At 44.3% G+C, this 15,322-nt stretch overlaps 1 protein-coding gene across 1 annotated transcript in view; it reads right to left on the reverse strand.

Moving 5' to 3' along the window:
* Positions 1 to 1,718: 1,718 nt before the first annotated feature.
* TMEFF2 (transmembrane protein with EGF like and two follistatin like domains 2) overlaps positions 1,719 to 15,322 on the reverse strand; it is a 109,583-nt gene continuing 95,979 nt past the window's right edge. Inside the window, exons 8-11 of the mRNA XM_015289481.4 lie at positions 7,895 to 8,018; positions 6,833 to 6,991; positions 3,384 to 3,470; positions 1,719 to 2,976 (exon numbers count right to left, since the gene is read on the reverse strand). Of these exons, the coding sequence (XP_015144967.1) occupies positions 2,880 to 2,976; positions 3,384 to 3,470; positions 6,833 to 6,991; positions 7,895 to 8,018 (467 nt within the window). The 3' untranslated portion in view covers positions 1,719 to 2,879. The remainder of the gene's footprint in view (positions 2,977 to 3,383; positions 3,471 to 6,832; positions 6,992 to 7,894; positions 8,019 to 15,322) is intronic.

The following is a 15,322-nucleotide window of genomic DNA, read 5'->3' on the forward strand; positions in this document are numbered from 1 at the left end:
GAATAAAACATTATCAGTGATGAAATGGCTCTGATGACCTAGTTGTGATGAGGCAGAGGATCTCCAGGTACCACCATGACCCACTGAAGTTACTGGAGGAAAAACCCAACCCAACCCACGGTTAATCCCAGCCCCGCTTCACCTCCACACCGATGGGTACCGATGCCTGTAGATACCTTATAGCCAGCCACAAAGCCATGAGTAAAAGCGAGGTGTGTGGCCTTTGATGTGCAGTAATGAGCCCGCCCCTAATTGCTGTGTAACTTCCACTCGCACGTGGAGCTCGGAGCACGGCGAGGTGTGCATAATGGGGGTGAGAGCACGGCTGTGGAGCGAGATGCGTCTGATGTCAGATGAGAGGAGCGAGAGCCTTTAATCATTTTGTTTTCAAAGACGCTTGAGAGAACTCTTTGAAGAGGAGGATTTCTCAAGAGCAGCTTCTGCAAAACAGGAGGCAGCACTACACAGTGTGCACCACCGCCTGCCCCACGCTTAACCTGTGTGGGGACATAGACATGCACCTATAAACACGTATGTATAGATGTGAACATGGCCCTGGCACGCTGCTGCTGGGCCTGGCACCAGAAAGCTCGTCCAAAGCTCACCCCATCTCGTTCTGCCTGATGTCTGCTGCAGCAAGGAAGTGCGGCTCCAATTATTATTATTTATTCTGTATTCTAATATTAATCATCTCATGTTTAATTTTCATATTGTTATTTGAGGTAACCACAGTTCTCCCTGGTACAGAAGAAGGTAAGCTAAAGGGGATGATGGCTACAACAGGATGCCCAGCCTCCCTTTAATACTTCAATAATGTTATGCTCAGTGTCTCACTAGCGTTAGATGAAGAACTGTGATAGTGAGCACCCGGAAGGAAAGCATCATGGTGGAGAGGTGGCTGGGGAGAGAGTTGGAGCTGGAACTAGATAAGCTTTAAGGTCTCTTCCTGCCCAAGTCATTCTAAGATTCTGTGATATCGACACATGTGGCTGGGGTGTTTATAGGAGATGGCACAGTGCTTGGAGAAGCAGTCCAAGGGGTGAGCATTTGGGCTTTGCCTCTTGCTTAATTCTTAACCACCATACCTATGAAATTAATATTTCTCTTGCTCCCAGCATCTTTCAGCTTCAGTAGCAGCCTTGATCAGCCAGCATCACTTCCAGCTTTGACCCATGGATCTCCAAGAAATCAAATTGTGATTTTTTCCTCCACAAACTGCAGTGTCCTTTTTTCTGGTGACGTACCACATCCTGCCCCCAACCCAAACCCTGCTACCGTGGCTGCCTTGGTTCCCAGTACAGCAGCATGGGAAAGTGTGCTGGCTCAGAATGCCCTTGTCCCTTCAGAAAAGGAGAAAAGCAACCCAAAGCCCAGTTCTCCAAATTCATGCCCAGCTTTGATTCAAGTTCTGAATGCGTTTGATGCAGAAATCTCCACTGCTTCCTTAAACCCCCAAGACACTGTTAGTGTTGGCCTGCACACCCACACTGGCATGCCGAGGTTTGGTTTCAGAGGCACAAACAAGGAAGTCTCTGTTGCTGGAGGGAGCCCTCCCCTGGACTATGCTGCCGTGGATGCAGCCACTAACACCTCTCCAGCTGGGCTGCTTGGGAATTCTTTGTGCCACTACACAGAAAAGGCAGGGCCAGTGACTTTGCTACCTGCACTGGCACCGCACTCCCACTCCCATCAATCAGCACAGACCAAGTGCCGGGAAGCAGCTCTTGCCAATTGCCTTTTATTACCTTTAAAAATTCAAGAAACCCGGAACAAGACAAAAACTGAGAGCGTGTGAACATCATGCGATAGATTCACTTTAAAGCAGATTGGGGTGGGGTGGGGGAACCAAAAGCCATGTTAAGAGTAGAAATAGCGCTTCTCCCATGTCTGGGTGCCAGATGGGGTGGGCTGTCACCAGTGGGGCAAGTTGGCGACTGTTGTGAGTGATCCGACTAATGCTGTAGGCAGGAGATGGAAACGCACTCAGGAACCACCATCCCAAATAACCCCAGGCCCAACAGAGACCCAAATGCAATTTCTCATGTGGTGGTGATGGCAAAAAATAGGGACCCCTAACTTTTGGCAGGGGCAGCTTTTGTTCAGGCAAAGCCTCTTTGGGAGGAGAGGCACAATGAACTACAAGTTGTTTTTTAGTTCAGTTATGTTATTAATCCAGCAGCCCATAAGCAGAGTGGATGCTATCCAGCACGAGTGAAGTGACCACTTGCTGCCCTTCAGTGTCACTCTGCCTTCAACATTCAGAGCACAAGCTAGAACAACATTTGCTTCTCAAAACAGTTTTGGAGAGTTCAAACTACAACAGAAATAACTTTGCGTCTTGTCTGTGATGTGGATGTGACAAAACACATGCCCTTTTTTTCCCAAGGTATAGGTAATATTTGAGTTCATTACATTTAATGGAGTAGGGTCACCCATGAAGTTATTCATAAGGTGTTTTCTGAGTGGTTTTCAACTTCTCTTTGGAAAAATAAATTATATCAGCATGTTCATGAGGTACAAACTATGCTGGCATTTCAGCTGTTATTACGTTATTAACTTATTTAACCTGATAATTTTCAATCAACAGTAGGGAGCCATTTTCACTCACTCCAGTGACCAGTTGGAGATGCCGCAATGCATGCTCTTGAGGTTTACCTTGGCAGACACCTAATCCCTCCCGGATGGAGACAATTACCCCCGGCACTCCCATAAGCAGTCACCAAGAACTTCCATTTCCCCTTCAGCTGGGACTTAATTTAGAAGGCGAGGACTTCCTAAGCTATGGGAGAGTAAAGATAGATGGTATGGGAGAAAGCAGCTGATGAAATGTAGTTGAGTCCGCATCTGAAATATTTTATCCCTCCTCAATGTAGGTTAAATTATTCTTCACCTTTCCCACATCCATAATTGTCGCTGATCTTGGACCAACTCAAAACCCTACTACTGAGTTCAGTAGACTCAAAATTGCCACTAGAACTGGAAAAAGAAAAAAAAAAAGAGATTTGTTAGTGTCCACGTACAACATCCCAAGACTATACACAGCTATGAGATATAGCAAATTTAAGAAAGCCAATTCTTTTTTTCTCATCACTGAGTATTTATTATATATAACAAATACATGAAAAAGAAAAAACTATATTGTGTGATATAAATAGTTTATTTACATTACAGAAAAACATCAAGACAATGTATACTATTTCAAATATATCCATACATAATCAAATATAGCTGTAGTACATGTTCTCATTGGTGTAGATTACCACAAATGCAAGGCAACATGTGTAGATCTTGTCTTAATCTTTTGTCTATAATACTGTATTTTGTAGTCCAAGCTCTCTGCAGTTAGTTTTGCCATTGTGGAAACATGCGCTCTTTAAATTAACCTTGTTGATGCTCTCGTTGTGTTGTCTGAACTGTAGTGCCCCGTGTTCTGCTTCTGTCTGTGGATTCTGTTGCTCCTGGGACATTTCCTGGAAAAGAGAGTGGTGAGAGCAGGCAGTTTGGAACAAGTCTCTCTGCTGGGGACACACTGCGGCAGCACTGCACGCGAGCGCTAAAGTGTAACCTTCGTCTCACTCCATATTGCCAGGGGAAAAAACCAACAGACCTTAGACAAAAATACAGTAGGAAAACTTCAAGAGCGCTGCTGCTTGCTACAGCACTGTGGTGCTCAGCTGTAGTTGGCCTATTTTTATAAGTAACAGGACCAAGCTTTACTGTGCTCCTTAGCAAGGGCGCGCTTCAACCTTGCACATGAAGCAGCATTGGCTGCAGGGGTTGCTTGGGCACGATTCTAACTGACAGAGTAGCAGCAAAATGCAGTGAGATCAATTTTTAGTGACCCCTTCCCATCAAAAGGGCTAGGGCTTCTTTTCCACGTTGAATGGGAATGATGCTATAGTTCTGTGACTCCATCCGAAGGGCTGGATGAGCATGAGGACTCAAGGAGTATTTCACATTGTTGAAACACAATTATGTAAGCATCTAACATAATATGGGTCAGATTGTCCTGACTTGTCTCACTTTTAAGCCAACAAGACTACCCCCTCATGAGAAGCTGTATGGCTATGTGCTGTATTTTGCCTTTTTCCTTTCTCGGAAGCCAGGAAGCTGGCTGCTATCATTAGTAGGGGAAAAATGAGCTTGTGTTCCCAGTGCTCTCAGAGGTTATGGCAGAGCTCTCATTAGGAACTAATGCAGACTTGAGCTAGTTTCTGATTTCCCAATGAACTTGCTGCCTGCTCCCAAAAATCTGACTGAACGTTTCAGCACAAGGCACTTGTGATGGAGCCACTGCTAGCAAACAGGGGGCTGTTCTATTCTGCAGCACCCAACCCCAGTGGCACAGCAGGACCCAGTGGGGCACAGCAGGCTGCCAGCGGCTCCTCCACATCACCAGTGATGGGGGAAAAGCCTTTGGTGAGACTGGTTTCATCAGAAACACAGAGGCTGGGGAAGGTCAGCAGCCCTGGGGCACGTGGCTGTGTGCTCCTGGAGACCAGAGGACATGGAGTGCCCCAGCTGGAAGTGAGGAGGCAAACACCCAGGAGGTGCTTCTCCAAAATCTGACAGTACCTATACAATAGTGCCAGGTTGAGAGAAATCGATTCAAATGTAGAGATTACTCCAATTAAGGTCATGAAAAACCACCACTTAACCAAAAATACCCATTTTAATTGCATAATACACTACGGTACCGACCAATGGAAGCAAAGATGTGCTCTGGAAAGGCACCAGGGCCAAGTACTGACACCACAACTGCTTAAATGTAGCGCTATTGGACTTACAGGTGTGTTGTGTCTGGGTTCTTAAGTGGGGTGCTGGCATTTAACCAGCCTTTTAGATGCAATCATTTGCTGAAAACTGAGTGACAGCTTTTCCTTGGCCTTTAGCTCACTAACCAAATTTCTCTGCGATGCGTAGTGGTGGGGGTACACTCGGTTATGAACACACTGGGGTACAAAGGCAGTGGAGCACAGCCTGCCTGCCTTCCTCCCCTGAAGCCTGCTCACAAGCATGACTTAGTCATAATGCGATTCATAGCAGGTAGAAGACACATTACACATTCATTTTTAATTACGTTATTTCTTCCCATAAATAAGCTGTTGTGACTAAACATTACTAAAGCACTAAAAAATGCAAGGCCATAAAGAAAACTGCTGAGAATCATTATGACACTCGGCCATACCTATGTTATTTTCTATCATCCTTCACTTCTACCATTGGCTGTCTTATGCCGTACTTCTAAACCTGGAAGTCCCCTGGTGTGAGGACGATGGTCCTCCCTGCTTTCTCCCAGGAACCTGTGAGGGTGGCTTTGGTGTTTTTCAGGGCAGGGAGTTCAAGCCAGCAAAGCCAGGTTCTCCGAAGCAGATGACTTCAAAAACTCAATTACTCATGCGTATGCTGCCACAACATTCTCCTGTCACATGGATTTCTCTTAAGCCACTTATAGGTATGCTTTTGCAAATGTATCTCAAATCATTATGCCGGGATAGAGGATGCTCTGCGGTAATTACATGCATTACAGAGAAAAGTCAAAAGATCATAAATTAACTCAGTTACAAAGTCTGTGGGGAAAGATAACATCTATGTAGGAAAACAGGGTGATGGGCAATTTGCATTGCAGTGCTGGTCACCCAGAGTGCACCTTCTTCATCCTTCAGTATGAAGTAATTTGCTTTACTGCGTGAACGGGATGAAACTAGAGTCACTCAACAAAATGACATGGAGCATTTTCTCCATTATCAGTCAGTACATCGCCTTCTTTTTCTTCCTGTACACTGCCTTTCTGGTTGTTCAAATGACTTCTGTGGATGCCACCACATTATCTATCGCCCCTTCTGGCATGTAGCACTGAGGTGATGGCCAAAAATCAGCCAGGTTTTATGAGACAGTTTTGTTTTATGCCTTTAGGCCACAGAAAGATTTAAGAACCCTTTTTTTTGTCTCTTCCTGGAGGAAATGTGATGCTTGTCTTCCAGGCAGGTAATGCAACACAAGGAGCGAAATATATTAGAAATGCTATTTTCTACAGAGGTGTGACACCTGGCTTTTACTTTCTTGTCTTTTTAAGAGAAATTTATTTCTGAAAGAATACTGTATCAGGGTTGCCATCTGAGTGAATTTAACCTTGTAATTCCAGAGAGAAGCCTGAAGATGCCCGAAGTTCAGAACACCCCGAGACAATAAAGTGGTTCAGTGGGGAAGAGCAGCATGTATAGAGAGACTGAATTCATCCCTCCTCTCTGAACCACCTTGGGGCTGTCATTCACATTCAAACAAACTCTTCTTCCTCATTAAAAAATGAACGGATTCATACATGGCTCAGCGTGCCACTGTCTAGAGAAGACCATGAGCACATGCAGTACCTGTGAACATGTATACAAGCCTAATGAAATCATTTAATCAACGGGATCGCAAACAGGCTTAAAAGTTTGTATGCGTCACCTGATTAGGACTAAGGGAATGGGCCCTTGAGGAAACCAGATGGGGATATGATTAGTTTTATTAAGTGTTGATCCAGCTGCTGTATTTATATTCCCCTTATTTATATGAGCAATATTTGTCCGAGCATCTGAATACAAAATAGGAAACTTCATTTGCTGCAGGCACCGTCGCTACCTAAGTTTGATTAAGATGGAAGTAAAAATTGAGTTGTAACAATAATGGAGCGCTGGCTGGTGGGACCAGACAATATCACCTGTTCGCTGGTGAATTAAATAGCATTTGTTTTCACAAGTGTCACAGCAGAGGTCTGTATAATCAGAGTACAAAGCAGGAAAATAAAAAGTTCTTTCTTGTTCTACTGCAAAATATCTGAGATACTGACCTTGTAATACAGAGGACTACAACACAGATGATAGCAATCTGGATAGTTCCAATCACAGCTGCTATTAACACATACTGAAATCGTACCGGACCTGGAACCACATATAAAACGCTGTAGTCCTTTTTTTCACAGTGTTGTCCAGTATAGCCGGCATCACATCTGAAACAAAAAAAAACTTCTCCCAGTTATACCTGTTGTTAATTTTGAAGAACTTTGAAACAAAGTATATCTGAAAAAGTATGTATTGGTGGCTTGAGCATGAACTTATATGGATTTTTTGAAGGATGGGGTCCCAGCAAGAGCACTGATGCCTCCCTGGACTTCTCTAAGGGAAAGCTTCCAGCCCTCAGCATCACTGAGGTCTGTGCAAGCCAACAACAGAGGCAGTGCCGGGTGGTGCCCAGAGGACCAGGACTCATCCAGCACCTGCACATCAGGATGAGAATCCATTTTGTACTTGCATATCGTATTTTAGACTTCTCTCTTTCTTTGGGGAGGTGGGGGAAGGCTGAAAGCCATCTAGCTATGGCTCCTTATGCAGATTACCCTTAAGGAGGTGGTAAGTAATCATTCGAGCTCAATACGAAATGTGATTAGATATTCCTGCAAACGGATACATAATTTGCATTTCGTCTGGATGCTATTAAAAGCCCTCTGTTGGTGCTGCAACCATCCGCCCTGGGCCACCTGACACCTCCCTCTGCCTCTGGGGAACAGGCGGTGCCCTTCCCATTAGCTCTCATCGTTTCCACTCAAATCCCCAGCAATCTGCTCCTCTGGACTGTGGGGCCTACCTAGGGGCTGCCCGAGCACTTTGTGAAGTGCTTTTACAAAAATATTTCAACACAACTGAAGGTTACCGAGTGTTTTTACCAGCAGTAGTGCTTGACTCAATACCACTTTGCCACAGACAATGGGGACTTTGTTGAATAATTGAAATCAATTTTGTGGCACAAAGGGACTGGTTACCACCACTTTCCATAGCTTATCTAGAGTTGGTGTATTCTCTAAGTCAAAATTTTTGTGTGGGCAGCCTTCTCTCCTCGGTAGGCAAAGGGTTACCTGCAGGACGGCTCCAGCATGTTGGTGGAGTGCTCACATTTGCCGTGCATGCAGAAGCCATTGTAATGCTCTGGACAGGGGATGTAGATCCCTCGTGCGCTCTCTTCCAGTTTGTTGGCATTCTCTGTGAACACAGGTGGAGGCAGTGTTAATCTGACTGCATGGGGAAGGGGAAGAACTCAACACAGAAAGGAGAGAGCTTAGAGCTTCAGAAAGAATGTTTTCCTTTCGCTGCTGTCCAAGGGGAGTTTCAAACATCTCTGACAACTTGCACTAATAAAGGAGGCTGTGCTGCCCTTGTGTTAAGACAGACAGAAACAAGCTCCCAGAAAACGTGAATGACGGGGCAACCTCCACATCCCTTTAGAGCACTGCTGGCTCTTTCATCTCTAGGACTTTTAGGACATTTCAGGATCAAGCACTAAATCCTCCTATTTGGGAGAGATGAAGAGATGAGACATGAAGAGAAAGGAGGAAGCGATGTTGGCCTTATTTCACAGCCCTAGTTGTTTTCTCTTCACTTCAAGAAGAAACCTGCAGCAAACACAAAAGCATGGCCCACAAAGTCATAAACGGAATCAACAGTACTTAATTTCTGCCTTCTTTATTGAACGGAGGAAATTCAATTTGTATGCTTCTACTGGTCTACAGGAGAACATGCCATACAGACGGGTTTCCATGAGGTTGCTACCACCAAGTGCGACACGTGCTGGCCACCAATGGACACACCTGGTACACACAGAAGATCGCTATGTGCTTGGGATCCGCCGTAAGGATCCCTCCTCTCTCAGATCAGCTAGCAGCATTACTAAAACAGTAAGATGCCATTTGGTTTCCTCTTTTTAAGGCACACTTCAAGCTGGTGAGGGAAGTTGTCACTTTCAGGGCAGGCTAATGTGCTAGGAACTGATGGGGATGCAGATGCTTCCATTGCATGTGGGCTGTAAAAGAGAGGAATAATTCTTCCTTCTCCAGCAACCAAATGGGGAGGAACAGTGTTCTCTTTAGAAGGCTCCCCAGCACACTTTTACAGAAATCTAGGATCTTGAAGAACTTGCAATTATACCTCAAGTGCACGGTAAAAATACATCAAAGTCAGCCACAAGTTGTCCGCAGTCCCTCGTTTTGACTGATGACCCTTCTAAAACAGATAGAAATTGGACTTAAAGGCAGAGAAGGGACAGAACCACAAGAATTTGTTTGATCTGCCATTTCAGTCACTCACTAGGCAGACAACAATAAAAGCATAGTTAAGCTCAGCCAGACAAAAGTTTGGGACAGAAAGATGTAAAGCCCAATGAAAAACCTGGACTGACTCCATCATTTTCGTATCTGTGGGGAAATGTAGTTTCTGCCATTGTCCTCACAATGCTTCTCCTTTTTGTTTTAAAAACAAACACATCCTCACCCTTCAGATGAACAGTACTCAGAAACTTTTCTCTCAGAGCGTTTCTCTGACAGAAAATGCCAGCTTGATGAAACCAACATCTTTTGCATTTCTACCCCATTTTTTTCCCCGCATCTTTAGCTTAACATGACATTTCATATTGTGCACATCTTTTGTTACTGCCAGAACATGACATGATAGCCTATCATGTAAGACACACTAGTCAAAACAGATTATTTTTAAACACATTGAGGCCAGATGCTGCTTTGTGTATACTGAAGCTGCTTATCATCTTCCTTGCTAGAAGTCTCATTTTGCTTGCACGTTGTTCTCCGGCCTTTCTGAGGATGGCAGGGAGATGCTAAGCTCTTTTGCTGGGGTAGGAAACTGGGGCCTGAAGTTTCCCACTGTGACTTATCTTCATTCTCCTGATGGATTATCCTCTGAAAAGTTAAACTAATTATTTAAAGCTATCTTGTCTAAATTCCTTAATATATCTGGCTGTTCCTGTTCTCTGTTTAATAAAAAAGATGAAGTAATTCTTCCAACTTATAGCTTAACTATACTTCTTTTCTTCAAGGTTTTTGGGAACTGAATGAGCAAGGCTTTTGGAAACTGAAAGAGGATTCTCAGCTAGGTTCTCAGTGAAGGCTAAAACTGAAACCACGAGGCAGTCTGTCCAGCTGTGGGACCTAACTCCGCAAGCGACAAAAACAAGGCAGTTCCAATTCTTCAGCAAAGCAAAGGCATGGAGCTTCTGTTGCATGTCTGGAGTAGCACCTCTGGCAAAGGGGAATACATCCACTAATGCCCTTGACGAGGATCACATGAAATACCGCCCGAAGTGCACCAAAAATTCCTTTCAGGCCTAAGTTCCCGCAATCCATTGGGAAAAAAAAGATTAAAATCTAGCCAAAACTAGGATTCTTATACATATATTCTATATATATATATATATATATATATATATATATATATAAAATTATATTATATATATATGCATATAAAATACATATATTTTATCAAACGAAAGAGGAGATGGTGAATGATGTGCAGTGAAAACTATTTTGACACCTATCTCATTGGAGACAGCGGTTATGGAGGACTAACTTAATAATTTAAATCTTTTAATAATGCTGAGGTCAGTCACACTGGCAGCCAAAAGCTCTCAATGATACTGAGGTACTCACACCTTACATGTCACATTTTCAGAAGATTTATAAAGGGTGGGAAGGAATTTTGGGTCAAAAATACATCCCTAACCTTCCCAATCACTTTTGGAAATCCGTTCCCCCCTTCTACACCCTTGGCAGCCCTCCCACAGGGATGCTGCAGAGCACAGCACCGGAAGCTTAACAAAGCTCTTCTGATCTGTATGACAGCCTTGGTGAGACTATTCTTTCCTGAAATCTAAATAAAGGTCCAGGGAAGGATGCCCTGAGGTTTGTAAGAGTGACTGACTGGGGATGGGAGCTCTTATGCTGTGGATAAGCCAAGGGACAGGCCATGGTGCTCATCTGCTGCTCTTTTTGGAAAAAAGGGAACTTCCTCAACCCATCAACACTTGCACTACATGCAGAAATTTGAATACGCTCCCGCAAAGTCAGGAGGAATGAAGTAGAAATGGTGTCACATTGGAAAGTTCAGAACTGCTTTAGAAGGTTTTTTGGCACCTTCCCCCTCTCTGGTAGCACCTAACAGGAACTGAGGCCTCACAGCAACTCTGAGGGAGAGGTTCATCAGCAGGCTTCCTCCTCACTACCAGTGAAGAAGCATCCTGACAAATCCTGGCTTTACAGCCCACCAGCACAGCTCTACTCCCTCAGTGGCAGCTGCTCTGCTCTGACCTATTAATTATCTTGACACAGTACTTTGTTGCTGGAGAACTTGTGAATAGAGTGTCTCTTTACAAAGAAGAAATTATGTGGAAGCAATCTGCCTGACAATTGCTGTTTGAGTAGGCATTGGACTGGAAACTGAGGAGGAAGTGCTCACTGCCACTCCAAAGGGGATTCACCAGCCCACTCCCCTTGGAAGCCAGTGGAGGAGAGACAAAATGTCAGCTGATGATGGCTGGCACCAGTATACTGTAGCCCTGGGCTAAATGCATCCTGAAGCCACCCAAGTACACATTTCAGGCTAATCTTCCTACACTAAGTGCACAAAAATACCATTGCTACATTAGCTACTTTAACAAGAGGAAAAAAGAAATGGAACCTTATGAATTAAATTACATTCACTTCTTTTCTCAGGCACAAAATAGACTTGCTCGACACAGTAATTTATTAATTTTAAATGTCCTCATGCAAATGACTTTCCTGGAATAAGCTAACATTCACTTTCCTTTTTAAAAATAATCTAGTGCTTTTTACATTGGAGATGATGGTAGGATGTTCTAATACACTTGAAAAAAAATACTGTCATCTCTTTTGCAGCAGTGTATCAAAATTATTCAACATGCTGCCATAATTTATTACAGAAGCAAATGAATTAAGACACTAATGGCCCTCAGATATTCAAATGGACAACATAATATTTTAAGCCAGTCAGCAGACACATTTGGACTATGCTATATACATTCAAGTTAACTCTGAACTTCTGAAATGCAAGAGTACTTCTTGTAGCACCTGTGGATGGTTCTTCCCTATACTGGAGAAGACTGCTTGACATCACGCAACCTGCTTGTCTTTTTCCTGTACAAAACCTCTTGTTGAAGGAGAGGTTACAAAACACATCTATGCTTGGGTTCATTACTGCATGGTTCCAGGTTGGGTGCAGCACAGTGCATGCCGCCTACCATTGGGGCCTGTTACAATTTCACTGTGAAACTGAGGAGGCCTTCAGCTCCCCATATTGTCTCTGTGTGAGCTGTTCTCAAGGCACCTCCCCATGCTTCTGGGGATAAACTAGACTTTTAAAAGTCTAGTTTTCTAGCAATCATTTCTATGGATTAAATATAACGGTGTGAGGCCTTATTGTAGATGTATCAAAGCCCTGGGTAGAAGGAACCTGACAGTTTAGGCTTTCTTCTTTTGTTCCAGGATTGAATAAATCTGCGTTAACACCATTCCTGGAATAGATTAAATCCCTCGTTGTGCAAACTCAGCCAGTCTCTGGCTTGCCATTGATGTCCCTGTCACTCAGGTTCCCCTGCACCAGAGAGGCAACACTGGCCCCACAGGAGCTGCTCCCTCCCTGCTCACCAACCAGCTGAACAGCTGGGCCTGTAAAGGAATAAAGCAGTGGTTTTTCTCCTCCTCTATGATCTCCTTAGGCAGCTTGTGACACAGCCCTTAAGATGATCAGTTAACATTATCATTACTGTAATTCTGTTGGGAAAAGAAGTTGGTGTCAGCATGGAGATTTGTAAGGCTCCCTCCAATTAGGCTGTGTGCCCGAAGGTAAAGGCTGCATCCATCACACGTGGCACAGCACGGGCAGAGCAGACTGCACTGCTTCAGTGATAAGGCCCTTGATGGCCCAGCAGATGGGTTGCCTTCCTGCCCATCCACCTCTCCTCCAGTACTTGGTACTGTCAATGCTGGAAGTGGTCAAAAATGGACTACAGCTTCTCTTTATGCATCCTCCCCTCCAAAAAACTTTGCTGAAGATTTATAATTTGCTCTTTAATATCAGGTTAAACAGAGATGAAAACACCATCCCTGTTTATGAATGTTTTAGTGGCAGAAGTTGCTTCTTTGTATGACCGAACTGCGTTGTCTCTGCAGCAAACAGGCATGGATCTGCAGATGAGGCAAAAGGCAGCCAAGAGCAGAATTTACATAGGAACCACAATACCCTCTGCACTATCTTCCAGGTCCAAACCAGTGTGTCCCAGAAAGAGGATGTGTTGTACTTTGAAAGTGCCCCAGTGCAGGACCCAGACCTTTGTCCCTGCTGTGCAGCCGCATGCAGCACTTACAAACACTAAATGTCTCCCCTAGAGCAAACTCAGCAGTTGCTACTATGTGCACTGACAGAGCAACAGTAGTTAACTTAGTTAAGTGGTGATGTAGGAGCAAAACTCAAACTTGACTGAGTGGTGTCCTGCTGTTTCTGCTTTGTGTACTATCATACAATTTCTATATCAAAGTAGCCTTGCAAATGCAGCGCTCAGAGAGCAGCTTATTTATATGTAGATGCAGCTATATGACATTTCCAAATGCCACTATTTGCATATGAAGGTTCCACTTTTTTTTTCCCCTTTGAGTAAACAGTCTGCTGCTACTCCAAAGCAATGCCTTCACTAAAGTAGAGCTTTCTGAGAACCATCATCCTCCTTAAGCAGCTAAAAAGCCCTGAAAAAACTCATTTTCATAACTTGGCAGCCTTGGCTATCAATGGTGTCTATACGCCAGTCTTTTGATTTGCAGCCCCAAACTTGGTACCAAACAGAGTGCACGGAGAGCATACCTTCAAGACCTTAAGAGTCCCTATTCAGTGGCTAGAGACAATCTGCAGGATACATCAATATCTGCAAATAGGCCTCAGACATCTGAAGGAACTTGTGCTCATCTTAAAAAAAAAAAAAAGCAGTGGGTCAAGCTCATTATAGCTATGAAGCTAGAACTGATTTTTGTTGAGGATCTGTCACTTTGGAACAAGAACAGGAGCTTGCTGCAAGAGTTGCTTGGGACCTCTGAAACCTTACATTACACCATGAAAGCCAAGTGGCCGTTACATATGCAGCTTTCCTGTCAAAGAAAGATAAGGCTGGAGCAGATGGTATGTGGGCAAAGTTTCAACCTGAATACATTGCCTTCTAAAAACCTGCAGTGCAAAGGAGACATCCCAGTTTCATGAGGCAGATGAATGTGTTATCTGTGCATTAAAGAGTTGCTCGTCTGCTGCCTGATCACTGAGCAGGAGGAGCACCCACCGTGGTCCATATGGAGAACACAGATCCTTGACACCTCAGCCCCCCAAGGCCCTGCAAAGTGTGGTCAAGGGTGCAGCCAGAGATTCTTCTGTACAGTATTGGGGTATCAGCAGACAGTGTTGTGAGCACTGCTGCCACTTGCAGCACGTAATGGGATAATAGGGAATCAGCTGTCCCTGGCTCACAGTGCATCCCAGCTCCTAAGCAGTGAGAAGACCACCTCAAGGTCATCCCACCCTGCTGACATGAGGTGGAACGCCCTCCTGTATGCACCCTTCTATCAGGTGGTGACAACAGGCACTTCCTGACTGTAACGGCAGGCACAAGAACCCCAGAACTCATCTTTAACCAGGGCTGCAGCCTTCTTCACCAGGGCTAATAGAGCTTCACCTATCTGCCAATGTATTTCTAAAGGAACTTCATGCCCTTGACTCAGTAGGTAGCATCAATACAACAAATGGGACAAAGTGCCAGAAAGCTGAAAAATACCTTTGACACAACCCTAAAAATAGCAATGAGATATTTGTACCCTTCTGATGCTCTTCCAACAGTAGATGGATATGCATGAGCAAAGTTTTAAGATGGGTGTTAAGAATACTGATGTGCAGAAAGAAGCTGGATTGTTCAACCAGCTCTGCTACAGGGGATGGCTGCATGATGAATGACAAATCCTTTAACCAGGAAGGTGTGTGGGGAAGGAGCTTGGGATGCTGTGCATTTGGAGCCCCTGTAGAAATAAAGGGGTCTGTTGCAGCGGTATCTCTGTCCACCAAGGATGCACTTTTTCCTTCTTGGGATGAAGGAAGGGAAAGGCAATGCTCTCAGTACCTGGGGGACTCGGTTTGGTGGACTGCCATGCAACTCTTATCAGCTAGGACTTCTGTATGGTCTGAAGGACTACTTGGGAATTGAGCTGTCTATAAACACAACGGGATAAAACATGCTGCCTTGTTCAGATGGAAGAAACATACATTGCGTAAGAGCTGTTAACAACAATTTGGTACAGATTTTCTATGGAGGATTAATGAAAATGGGCACCGTAGCACCCTATGTGCTTCACAACTGCAATCCTAATTCAATTCAAAATTCCTGACTCACCTCTGGAAATATGGATGCCAAACTTATTTTTTTTCCTCTCCCCTCCAATCCCTCCAGTAATGTG

This window comes from Gallus gallus, chromosome 7 (genome assembly GCF_016699485.2).
Source record: "Gallus gallus isolate bGalGal1 chromosome 7, bGalGal1.mat.broiler.GRCg7b, whole genome shotgun sequence".
Lineage (NCBI taxonomy): Eukaryota > Metazoa > Chordata > Aves > Galliformes > Phasianidae > Gallus > Gallus gallus.